The sequence below is a fragment of the Ornithorhynchus anatinus genome, chromosome 13 (genome assembly GCF_004115215.2).
Source record: "Ornithorhynchus anatinus isolate Pmale09 chromosome 13, mOrnAna1.pri.v4, whole genome shotgun sequence".
Lineage (NCBI taxonomy): Eukaryota > Metazoa > Chordata > Mammalia > Monotremata > Ornithorhynchidae > Ornithorhynchus > Ornithorhynchus anatinus.
The window spans coordinates 15855971-15869555 of NC_041740.1; the positions used below are offsets into that span (position 1 = coordinate 15855971).

Genomic DNA, 13585 nt, shown 5'->3' on the forward strand with positions numbered 1-13585 from the left:
ACCAAGTAAATTATATCAGCAGAAAAAAACATTGAAAATGGATGTTCACATTTTTACCAATTTGTTAGATCAGAATGCTGGACAAGGGTCTTCTCCCTGACCTACACTGGTTAAGGTGCAGATTACCAGCCCTTCCACACCAGGGCATTCAGAGAAAGAAAGGGAGCAAAAGAATTTGGCCACAATACAAATGGGAACTCCGTAGAAGCCTTGGTGAACATGGCTGAAAATATTTCCTCATAAAGAATGATGGCCAGCAACTAATTTTTTAATCAAAAATACGATTCAGAGTAGTGTGGAGGAAATCCAGATGCCATCCACAAGCTAAGGATTGACTAATATGAGATAACAAAGTCAAGTACTGTGTGCTCAGGTAGGACCCAACGTAGGGGTGGTTTGACTGTAGAACTTACACATAGAAAAGGGAAAACGGGATTTAAACTGTAATGTCACCAACTCTTATTCTAACCTACTTTCCTTTAAGCAAAGAGAACTCCCTGCATGCCCTTAAGTGCCACTGGAAGTAAAGCAGGAGTGAACCTTCCCCTAGCTCAGTCAGAGACTCAAAGACCAGGTTTGGACAGTCCCTTATAAAGGCTTGACTCCTCCCCAGAAGTAGAAATAAATTCCACTCCTAGTAGTGGAGGTGAACACTTCCCAGAAAGCCCCAGTGGCTACCGGGAAATATAGGCAATCAGCCCCTTTGCCCATAAGGAGATGTAATTTCTTATTTTCTTTCCCACAACTCTTTTGCCAGTCTCCTTTGTTTGTTTTGAAAGCACACAGCTCTCATTACAGACTGCAATACAATACCATCTAACCATATAGAAACAAAAGTGGTTCCTGTAATTTTTGTTTCTACCCCCAAGTGCATTGGAAAAATGAGGAAAAGCAACCATTTCCCCAGATCTTTGAATAGCATAGACCTTTATGTTGCATCTTGAGAGAAATTTTGATCAACAATAAAATTTTAAGGTTAGTTGCATTAGTTATTTGTTGTATTAGTTGTTATTGTCTCATTCCAGGTCTGTGATTTTGTTGGTCCATTGACTCAAAAAGATATGTCAAAAAGTACAGAATCAGAATTTTCTCTATTTTCAGAAGGATTTTGGAACACGTTCAAGCTCGATTAAATAAATAGCACGTGCCTAAGTTGTCAGGAACCAAGTATTTATTGAACACAAGGTGCCTCCTACTAAACTGATGCTAGAAATAATATACTAAAACTCTGATATAATCCCTTCTCTCAAGTAACTTATATTTTAACTAATATGCCCTTAATGAATGTTTTGAAATTTTTTCTAATAGAAATATGATAGGTATCCTACTGCTTTCCTCATTGGTCAGTTATTTGGCTACCAGGAGTGAGGCTCCGTGACTTCACTCTATAACTTTCTCTGTTAAAACAGATTACTTTCTGAAATTACACCCCAAAGAATTCTGTCTCTAAAACTGGGTGCATCCTATTTGACCCAGCCAGAGCACCTTAAAGGGAGGAACAAAGAAGTCACAGGTTTTTCCTGTCTGGCACAGGATAGACTCATTTGGCATGAAAATTTAGGAAGATTAGCTATTGGTACTTTTTCTTAATTCAGTACACTGTGTCTGAAGAGTGGTTGTTTTGGGATTGTGCAAGGTGGGTTTTGATGTTAGTTTGCACAAACGCTTGTACCAATCTAATTGGCCATAAATTGAGTGATTTTCTTTCCACTGAAGCCTTGAACAGTTGGTTTGTATTTTATCATATATTTGTTATCTTCTCTCCAAAAGATTGCTGATTCCTGATTTATACCTTCAATCACACTTGTGTATATAGAGTCAATTGTACACTCTACTATTTATTCTTATTACTTGATTTAAATTGCTATGACTGTCCAATTACAGTGTAAGCTCCATGTGGGTGGGGAACATGTTTAATGTCTCTATTGTACTTTCCCCAGTGGGGGCTCAAATACTACTTCTATTTCTTTCTTATGCCTTTGTTGAACCAGGACTAGGGATGCAGCAGATGTTTGAAAGAGAAAACAAACTTCTGAATTTTAAGTAGTGGCAACCACTTTTTTCAACCCTCAATTTTTAATATTATTCCAATTGATTTGCTTTAGCTGACTGTCTGTTGAGTATTATTCCTTTGCTTTCTCCCAACTGATACCCTTATAATTACTTGAATTCCACTTTCCCAGTTGTTGCATTCAAAATTATTTTCAAATTTTGGCCTCTTGCAAAGCAGAACATAGAGATGCCATCATAATTTCTTTAAGGGTTCTTTTGTTTGAGAAAGTTATTTTCTAATCATTCTTTTTCTTCCTGGGATGATCACAAACAACCCTGGCATTCATTCCTTGTTCCATTTTTCCCTCTAAATTTCAAGATATATAGGTTTCACTTCCATTTTTTAATATTGAGGATTAAGGGCTTTATCTTCTCTATAGAGGACCAAATTTAATATGAGCCATTGTCATATAATACTATTGATCATTATGGATGGTAACAGATACTGTAAAAGTGTTCAAAAACATGTAAGCCTGTGGTTTTGAAATAGACATGTTGACACTGCCAAAACTAAACCCCACAATTTCACCAGTGCACAAGATGTGGAGTCAGTACAACACTGTTTGTTGACATTTGCATATGTGGTCTCAATTGGCAGGAGATTCAGTCAAGCTTCTTAAAACCTGGCAGATGCTAATAATATGTTTTTTTTTAAAATTAAGTGATGTAACCAAACAGCTTGTCTCCATTTTTTGTTTATTTTAGTAATTGCTATTAGTAGATTTTATTAATCAAAATCAGCATGGTATAGATTAATTCTGTGGTAATTGGAATGTGAAAAATGTATTTATATGCCTAGATTCTTTAATCTGGCCAGAGGACAGAATGATTACTAAGGTGACGTTGGAGGTTCTTAAAATAAACAATATATTTTTGTCATTATGTCAATAAATTATTAAATGAATTCCAGAAAAATACTAATCAAAGTCGATAATGTAAGTAACAAAGGAATACGCCCTGACACATAGTGGGGATTTTAATAATGCTGATGTAGTATGTAGTTACAATGTTATATGCACAAGTTGAATAAAAGGTTATAGCAATCGTACTTACATGTTCCCTGCCTACAACAAGCTTACAGTGTAGAGGAGAAGAGAGAAATTATTATAAATAAATGAATCATAGATATATACATAAGTACAGTGGGACTGAGGGAGGAGGGAATAAAGGGTGAAAATTCAACTGCAAGGGTGATGCAGAAGGGAGTGGGAGAAAAGGAAACCTAGGCCTGGTCAGGGAGGGCCTATTGGAGGAGATGTGCTTTTAATGAGGCCTTGAAGGTGGAGAGACTGATCATCTATCTTATATGAAGAGGGGTGGCACTCAGGCGCTCCAGATCGAACTTGTCTCTACTCATTGCCCTGGGAATCCTGCCTCCCCCTCCCTTTTTATTGGTGGAGAGGTGATGTGGGTCATGCTGGGTCATGAGTGACTGCAGAGATGGAAAGGTTTGACAGCGGCTGCTCTATAAAAACTAATGTTGACTGCCTCATTGATACCTCGATCTCCTCAGTTCCTCAAGCTTGTCTGTACCTCAGTCTCATCTATCTCACTGGTTACCGCTTGTTCCTATCCTGCCTTTGGCCAGAAACACCTTCCCTTTTCATAGCCTCTGTTGTATTGTACTCTCCCAAGCACTTAACACAAATGATCTGCAAACATTACTCAATAAATCCTCTCCTACAAAACCATATTAAAAGCACATCTTCTTCAAGGGGTCTTCCCCAACTAAGTCCTCATTTCCTCTTCTCCTATTCCCTTCTGGGTTGCCCTTTCACTTAGATTTGACCCTTCATTTACCCCTCCCTCAGGCCCACAAAACGAATGTACATATCTGTAATATATTTATTTATTGCAATGCCGGTATCCCCCTCTATACTTAAGCCTGTTGTGGCCAGAGTACATGTCTTCCTACTCTGTTATGTTGTACTCTCCAAGAGCTTAGTACAGTGCTCTGCACATAGTAAGCACTCAGTAAATACGATTGATTACTTGATATTGAAGCTCATAATATTCTTTTCCTTTCTCTGAGAACATTCAACAGGCTACAGTGCTTAGGGAAAACTAGTAATCCAGTTGACCAGCTCTGTAATAAACTGTAAACCCCTTGTGGGTGGAGATTGCATCTGACAATTCCATTGTATTGTACTCTCTCAAATACCAGTACAGTACTGTGCACAAAATACGCACTCAATAATGGGTGGGCCAGTTAGCTCAGTTGCTTAGAGCATGACGTTAATGATGCCAATATGGCAGGTTAGATCCCCATAGGGGCCATTAATCTTTGAAGCAGCATGGTATAGTGGGTAGAGCACGGGCCTGGGAGTCAAAGGTTCTAACCCTGGCTCTGCCACCTGTCTGCTGTGTGACCTTGGGCTAGTCACTTCACTTCTCTGGGCCTCAGTAACTTCATCTGTACAGTGGAGATTGAGACTCTGAGCCCCATGTGAAGCAGCGTGGCTCAGTGGAAAGAGCACAGGCTTTGGAGTCAGAGGTCATGGGTTCGAATTCCGGCTCAGCCACTCATCAGCTGTGTGACTTTGGGCAAGTCACTTCACTTCTCGGTGCCTCAGTTACCTCATCTGTAAAATGGGGATTAAGACTGTGAGCCCCATGTGGGACAACCTGATTCCCCTGTGTCTACCCCAGCGCTTAGAACAGTGCTCGGAACATAGTAAGCGCTTAACAAATACCAACATTAACATTATTAACAGGGACCGTGTCCAACCCGATTCACTTGTATCCACTCCAGCTCTTAGTACAGTGCCTGGCACATAATCAGCGCTTAACAAATACCAGAATTATTATTATTAAATACCACTGATTGATATTCAGTTATATGCAAATTGACTTTGTGGCATAGTGGGTCAGACTGGCAATCAGTGTATAGCTAAGGGAAAACTTTCATGGTGAGATGATTTAGGAACCAGGTGGTATTTTATGGCTTTTAGGCATAAAAGTATTTGGGCAGTTTAAAAAATTTGTATGATCTGTTGCCATGTGATTAATTGGTCATTTTGTACATTATTTTCAAATATAGATCTGGAAATTAAAAAACAGTAATTCTCCTCCTTACCAATTATGGATTGACATTGACAGAGATCCTTAGGTTTGGAGAAAGCTCTTGTTACCCTTCAAGCTAAATGAACTCCTAAGACAAATTGCCCAATCTATTGCTTTCCTTTGGGAAAATGAAAGCCTTTGGGGTTTTCAGGCAGCACTCATGTCAGAGGCTATTCCTCTTGCATCAATCACCCTGGGAGGATATACCAAATAGATTCTTCTATGTACAATTTTTAGAACAATACACTCTCTAGGAGCCTAATGCAAATTAGATATTTTTACATTAGTTAGCAAAACTGGATCTACATTATATTTTAGTTAACTAGTTCTTTTGCATTCATGGCTAAATAAGACATATAATTAAACTTCCACTCAGGTCAAAAATCAAAGTAAGTTTGATTTTTCTTTATCTTCATTTCATCTGCTTTGAATTTAACATGTCTTTTGAACAAAGCCATGTTTGTAAAGTATATTAAGTTTTGTTTGGCCTTCCTCTCCATATAAAGTACTCAGTGGACCCTTATGTGAAGTTATGATCCCCTAGACTGATTGATATATAAACATGAGACAGATGGCGTAGAGATGATTCTGATGATAATTCATTTTTCGGCCAGTCATGAAGATACTTTGATTACAGTGTGTTTAAGTAATTATAACACAATATTCAATGTTGGTCTTGTTGGTAAGGGAACACATGGAAAACAAGTTACGTGTTATTCATGCCCAACAAAGGATGCACTGTGGTGTGACCATTTTAATTCCTAATGCTAGATTAGAACCATAGGAGTTTCAAATATGTCATACAGTAAAGTAAATAAATTAAACGTAGACCAAATAAAAAAGTTAAGTACATAGTTTTTTGGCATAAATATTTGTTTTGGAAAGTATTTAGTTGTTACTATATGAAAGAAGCCAGTATGTTTGAATTCAGGTTTCAGTTTGCATGCTGCTCATTAAAAAGTCACATGACTTGTTTTTAGGTTTACATGAATCCTGGTTATCATGCAGTTTGCTTTATGTTTCTTGAGTTAAACATTTAAGTCAGTGTGTTGACAATTAAATTGCTCTCTCAGGTCTCAACTTCCACACAAATTTTTGTTGGAGAAATTGCCTAGGCATTTTCTTCTTGTGATATGCCAGACCATGATGGCAAAATAAGTGTCTGAGATTTTAAAATGGAAATTCCTGGGAACAAGATCCTATCTCTTATGAGGGAAGTGAAAATCACAATAGATGTCCTTGCCATCGCTAAAGAGCTTCTCAGAGACCCCCTTCCTTTGGTCTTCAGGATCAAAACGGTCATAGTAGGCAGGCTTGCACTTCAAATTCAACAATTCAGAACTATTTTTTTTTAAGGATCATTAAATCAAATCATACTGAATATTTGACATCATTTAAACAGAATGACATAATTTCAGCTTGATATTTCTTACCCTGTCATTAATGCTTATTGGTTTAATGTGCTTTAAAACAGGATAATTGATCGCTTAGATGGAGTCCGTTTGTTATGGTCCTTATTGAAGAATCCTCATCCAGATGTTCAGTCTAGTGCAGCCTGGGCCATTTGTCCCTGCATTGAAAATGCAAAGGTGAGAGAGTTTACTAAAATAATTGAATTCAGTAATGTCATTTGCCGATTAGATTTATGAATCTCTTTAACATTCTTAAATTTCTTTAGATTTCTTATGAAACTATTTTTCCACCTGCTAAAAGGATTTTCACTCTTTTAGAATTCAAATCATTGAAGTATTCTGTTGCTTTCTATGGCTATTCTCCATTTGAAGAATATCAATTTCACAATAAATTGAGCAGAAATTGGTTCACCCCAAGTGTGTTCGTACTACTGTATTTGACTATTTCACAATAAAATTAATATTATGGATTGGTGTTAGAAAAGAAGGATTTTAAAATGAGCTATTCTTCTTTGGTCCTAGCTACTTTGGTGTAGTCTTTACTATTCATAGGCCAATTGTATTGTGTGGGGATTGTCCCGGCTTCTTGTTTCTTCTCTTGTTTCATTTTCTTCCCATTTCCTGCTTTTTAATAATTTCAGTGCTTGTTGGAAGCTCCTCAGGGCAGTGTGCAGGGTGAGGGAGAGGAGGTGAAACTAAATTTTTGCCATTTGATAGCTGTACTGGTAAAAGGCTTGGCAGTGGGTTTGAAAACAAAACGAAAGGGTTTGGGGCCATCTGTACAGTACTATAATCTGTGAATTATCAAGAGTTGGCTATTAAATAATCCAGCCTCTTTGAGAGGGGCAGCCACTGAGACTGCGAATATAGTTAAATTTCTAAGTAAATTTACTTCCTAACTTCTCTTCAATCTTCTTAAGAGAGTGCCAGTTGTGGTTACTGGTTTTGGTAATAAAGATATGTGCCCAGTAGGAATGGGACTGACGTAATTGACTTATTTCAAGTCTCCAGCAAAAAAAAAGCTAACCAATAGTTATGAATAGTGGTTTCCCCTCCAACCCAGGGGAAAAAGTCAGGAACTCTCAGTAAACCAGTCTGTTGGGATCAGAAGTCCAAAAATACCAAACTACAAATACATTGAAAATTAATGAATGATTCTAAAATTCAGAAGATCCCACACTATCACTCTCTCATCCACCTCCTTATCAAATAGCCGTGAAACCCTCACTTTTCCGAGGCATACTCACCTTCTTATTCACTTTCTCCCAGCTAGTCCCTCTTTAGTTTATCAGTTCACATGCTCCTGCACAGCCTCTGTGCCAGGGGTGGCAATATTTTGACTGCAAGACCATTTATGTCATTTTGATGTGGGCAGAGTACTTTCAAGCAATTAGGGTGAGTATTAGGGGGCGAGGGAGGCTCAGAATTATGCAAGGGCAGCTGTTCCTTCTAAAGTAACACCTACCTGACTCCAAGCCTGTTAGGGATGCAGTTAGCGACCCCATCATGCTGTGTGACCCATGAGCATTGGTGGCACGTGGCATTCACTGCCTGTATTCATGGCATGCTCAGAGCCAGGTAGGAGACACCTCAGGTGGAAATATTTGCACTTTCATCAAGATATTGGCAATCCCAATCTGGCCCAGAAGCCAGATGAAATAAATTGATGAGGTGAATCTGGTCCGCAGCCTGTACATTTTCTATGCCTTATTCACACACTTTTTCCAGGCTACTCTGTGAGGAAAGGAAAAAGAGGATGATAGGAGGAGGTGCCCAAACTTACCAGACTCCACAGAGGGCCTGGTAATAATAGTAATGATAATTGTGACATTTAAGTGCTTACTATTTGCCAAGCACTGTACTAAGCACTGGGATAGATGCAAGATTGGTTATAACCATAATGAAGCTCAAATGCTTCGTTTCACAGACTCAGCATTGAGACAGGCTTGTAGTGAAGATTTTCAGTCTAGTATTTCATTTAAATTCTTCTTTTCACTTATCAAAAAATGGAATAACCAATACTAGAAGTAAGCTGAGATGGCAGGAACTCTGCTTCAGAATAAAAAGTTTCAGAATGAGCATTCTGGGTGGTGGTAGTGATGTTGGAGGAGTGGAGGCAGTCTGGATGTTGTTTTTTGCCCACAAATTGCAGAATGTTTTAGTGGAATGGATAGGCTGGATGGTAGCAACTCAGCCTGTGGTGATCAGGACCTGGGCAAGGTATTTCTAGATGGAGCAAAGAGGAATTAGTGAAAGGCAGTGATATTGAGGAGACGTGGAAGACTTTGAGGAGTAAAAGAAAGCTTAATAATGAGCATTAATTCAATTTTTAGTATTATCTACTTGCTACCTTTTTGATAAAATTCCTGACAGAACAATGGGTTAAAGAAATTGATTGGAGTTGCTCAGCTTAGAAAAGAGAATGTATAAGTGGTGACTTAATAACTGTCTTCAAATATATGAAGGGTTTTTGTGGGAAAGGTTCTCCATATCCAGTGAGGCCTGAAAAAGAGAGAGGATTTAAAGTGAAAGAGTGGCTGGACAAGAGGAAGACGTTAACCTGGGGCATAATGTATGAGAGTAGGGGTCGGGGACAAGAGGGTGGGGTGGATGGTTTAAGCCATCCAAATGAACTGTCTTCTCCTGCTTCAAAATGTATGAATGAATTCAAAACTACAAAATTAATTAGTGAATTATTTCAAAACTGAATATAGTAGTAACCTGAGAAAGAAGTATTTATGTTTTCTTCAACTGCTTTCTCTTGCCCCACTAAATAATTCTAAGGCATATGTTATCAGCACTAGTTAGTGTGTCACCCAGTGAATAAATTATTTATAACAGATGGATTATTTTTTAAGTTTAAATTGTGTATTTTAGAAGTTGTGATTTTTAATATGTACTTGACTTGAGAGAAGAAGAATGCCCGGCTTCCACTGAAGGAAAGAAAAGTAATAAAAAGACTCCTTTTTGCTAATTAAAGTTTATTTGTATGAACTTACCATGACATTTTTGGGCAGAAGAAATACAAACTGACCAATTTCATTTGACATATTAAGCTTTCTAAGGTGTTCTACATGTAAAATACTACTGTTTTTTGTGAAGAGACCTTAATCTACAATAGTATTTTTAGGCATAAATGCAATGTTCTTTACAGAATAAAGTTTTTAGTTTCAATCTGTCACATAAGGAAAACATTGTTCATGTGTAAAAGAACAGGAAGGAAATTCAATTCCTTTCTTTTGTGATGCTTGGATAATTTCTCTATCTCAATTCACAGTTAGCTTGATTTTCTCAATAAGTGTAATTTTAGAAACTAAGAGATTGTATAGGGACGAATTAGCTTCAAAAAGTTTAGTTGTTTAAATGCACATCCAGAACTTAGTTGGATATTTGAACATGGGTCAGAACCTATTTAGTCATTAAATTTTTGCTAGCATTCTCAAGAGAACAAGCTTATTATGAACCAATTTTTCTATTTCATGTGTGTAGATTTAGTACCATATAAAAGCCATCATTCTCATAGTATTTGGATCATCTATAAATTTTATTCTCAAGAGCAACAGGAAATGGAAAGGGGAATCAGGGGAATAACTAGAGAAACCTCATCAGAGTTTAGCTAAAAATAACTATTGTTTTCCTTTTACGTGTATTTTTGCTGCTGTTATTTTTGTCCTCTTTAGAAGTTCTTTTAAAGGTACTGTGAACATTTTAGTAGATACTTTTGACTCCAATACAACACTTTTCAGTGCTACCCACTGGTCAGCATTTGCAAGCTTCATAATATCTCCAGTTTCCTTAAGGAATTTGTCAAGTCATTTTTAAAATGTAATCCCCCTGGCTGAATTTGTTCTACTTCCTGGTCAGATTGATTTTTAAAGCACAAAATGAGATTTCTTTGGCCTGGAGTTCTTTAGGGTAGGGTCTAATGTTAGTTCTTTACCAAGAATGTTTACTTCTGGATTTATAGTCAGTGTACAATCTACACTTTGGTCTAAATGCCGAAATGAGTACTAAAGGGAAATTTGCATTCGAAAAGAGGTGGAGGGGGCCTGAGGTGGCGAAGGGGCTAGAGGAATTGATCAATTTCTTGGTGCTGAACTCTCACTCACTCCCTGGCTCTGGCTTAGAACTTACTTCGTTTTTTAGATTCTACAGGCGATCACTCTCCCCACCTTCAAAACCGTAATAAAAACCCAACTCCCCAAGAGGCATTCCCCAACTAAGCCCTCATTTCCTCTTCTCCCACTCCCTTCTGCCGTGCCTTTGCACTTTCATTTGCACCCTTTATTAATCCTTCCCACAGCACTCATGTACATGTCCCTAGTTTATATTAATGTCTGTCTCTCCTCTACACTGTAAGCTCATTGTAGTCAGCAAATGTTTCTACCAATTCTATTTCATTGTATTCTCCCAAGTGCTTAGTATAGTGCACTGCACACAGTAAGTGCTCCAGAAACTTGATTTAGTAGCAATAGAATTTGGTTTAATTGATCTAGGGAAAAGAAGACAGGGGAATGAATTAATAACTGTCTTCTAGTATAGTAAGTGTTCTTTGGAGGAGGCTATTGACATTCTTTTATATGTCTGCAGTAAGAGGACAGGGTTTAATTTACAGCATAAGGCCAGAGAATATTTAACAGCAGTCCAAAGGAGGTTGTGGAATTTCTGCCATGGAGAGTTTTAAAAGTAGGATAGACACAGATCTAATTTAGGTGTTATGACCTCTCCAAGACTTTCCTACCACTGAAGATGATACCACCATCCTCCCTGTCTCTCAAGCCTGAAATGTTCGGTTTTTTTTTAAGTGATATTTGTTAATCACTTTGTGCAAGGTTGAGTACTAAGCGTCGACTCATCTGTCCCATTCAACACACGTAGTCAATCTGTCACCAAATCCTGTCAGGTCTACCTTCGTAAAATCTCTAGAATTGACTCGCTCCTCTCCATCCAAACTGCTACTGTGCTGATCCAAGCACTTATCCCACCTTGACTGCTGCCTCAGCCTCCTTGTTGACCTGCCTGCCTCCTGTATCTCCCCAGGTCAGTCTTTACTTCCCGCTACTGCCCAGAGCATTGTTCTTACCTTTGGCTTTTAATCAGTCATATTTATTGAGCTCTCACTGTGTGCAGGACACTGTACTAAGCTCTTGGGAAAGTACAGCACAGCAATATAGCAGAAAGGCACTTAAAAAGTTCTCCCCATCCTACCTTACCTGGCTCATCTCCTACTACAACCCATAATGATGCAGTATGGCCATAGGTATCTTAAGGTAGCTGTAACCCCCAGGGTATGTCCTTACAGTGACGTTCATCTTTCAAGTGCTCAATAAATAATGCCCGAACTGAAAATCTGGCTTAGAATTTTTCCAGCTTTATCTTAAAGCACTCTAAAACATCATAACATATATCTTCTATGCCACTTTTGAAATTGAATTTTGTAATGTAAATATTTTTCCACAAATATGCTTTTCATTAAAGAAAAGAAAAAAATATTCCTTGAATCATACCATATGAGACTTATTGAAAATGTAAAATCATTGTGAATTTAGGTTTTTAACCAGTTAAAATTGTACAGTATATAAATGCTCAGTATTTTATAAGTATAGAGTTCAGAGTTAGCCTTAGGCTTGAAATGTGATGCTCTTTGTCCTATGTCTAATGTCAGAATTGTATTGTTAACCAAAACCCAACATACAGAGCCAAGATTTGGAAGCACTGTCATTTGCCTTCCTTTGCTCATGCTTTAAAATTATGAAAAATGAGAACCTCCCATATTAATATTTAGCAATGGTCATCTATCCTGCTTCTTTTTTTCAGCAAAGAATTATGCTTTTGCATTTAGTATGCTTTCATTTTATGAGAGAAAGATGGGGAAGCCTAATGCTAATTTTTAAAAAAATCAAGGCAAAGAAGGTCTACAAATGGACCATTCATATACTTGTTCAAGTGTATTTTGTTGATTTAGTTTAAATTTCCAATTAGTCATAGAAGAATTATCAGCACATAATCCACTCACCCGCTCTATCTATTCTTTTTTCAGGCAGTTGTTGCCAAAGCACAGCTGGCTTCAGAAGCAATGTGACCTAGGGGATAGAGTACAGGCCTGGGAGGCTGAGGACTTGATTTCTGATCCTGGTTCTGCCCCTTGCCTTCTGTGTGACCTTGGCCCAGTCATTTAATCTACATGGCCCTCAGTTTCTTCATCTGTAAAATGGGCTAAATACCTGTTCTTCCTCTCCCTTAGGTGGTGAGCCCTATGTGGGACAGGTACTGTGTGCAATCTCACTGTCTTGTATCAAGTTCAAACTTAGTACAGTGCTTCACACATAGTAAGTGCTGAACAAATACCATTATGATGATTATGATTATTCTCCCCTCCCCTTTCTCCTGAATACGTGTGCCTGTGTATGCACATGTGCACACCCCTCCCCAGAAAGCAAAGGTCTCTAATTCTACAGTAGTCAGAATTCACCAACAGGGCCTGCATGCCGATATAGGTGTCATGCCCTTCCCATGCAAGTGAATTGGACCCCAGGGAGGCAGCTGGAAATGAAATAAAAATGACTTTGGCTCTGCCGTTCAGGAAATATCAGGCAGCACCGTGGCCACATTGGTGGATATTGAAACTTGAATGGGAAGCTCCAGGTTTATTTCCTGAGTAGAAGAAAAGTATGTAGGTTATCCATTCTTTTGATTACCTTCACAACTGATCCCTTCCAAAAGGATGGGTATTTGAGAACTTACTGTAATTTGATTTTTAGCTATAAGATAAGAAAGCTAGAGATCAATAATAAAATGATGTTTATGTGGCTGAAGTAATCAACCATATATTTATTGAGCACTTGTGTGCAGAGCACTGTACTAAGTGCTTGGGAGATACAGTTTGCCGTAGAGGTGTAGGTTTTTATGAAGATTTTCCCTAAGTTTTGAAATGTAGTGGGATATTTTTGCTTATGTCTTTTTTTAATCTATGCTTTTTAAAACTATCTTATCTTCAGTGCATTTATTGAGACAATCCTGTTCATTGATGATTTGCAACATTAGTAATCTAAAAAATA

The 13585-nt window shown here is 37.9% G+C and overlaps 1 protein-coding gene across 3 annotated transcripts in view; it reads left to right on the forward strand.

Moving 5' to 3' along the window:
* The window catches only part of ODAD2 (outer dynein arm docking complex subunit 2), a 132141-nt gene that overhangs the window by 72503 nt on the left and 46053 nt on the right, over positions 1 to 13585 (forward strand). For all 3 annotated transcript variants that reach the window (XM_029077607.2, XM_029077609.2, XM_029077608.2), the window contains exon 17: positions 6590 to 6704. In XM_029077607.2, coding sequence (XP_028933440.1) covers positions 6590 to 6704 — 115 coding nt within the window. The remainder of the gene's footprint in view (positions 1 to 6589; positions 6705 to 13585) is intronic.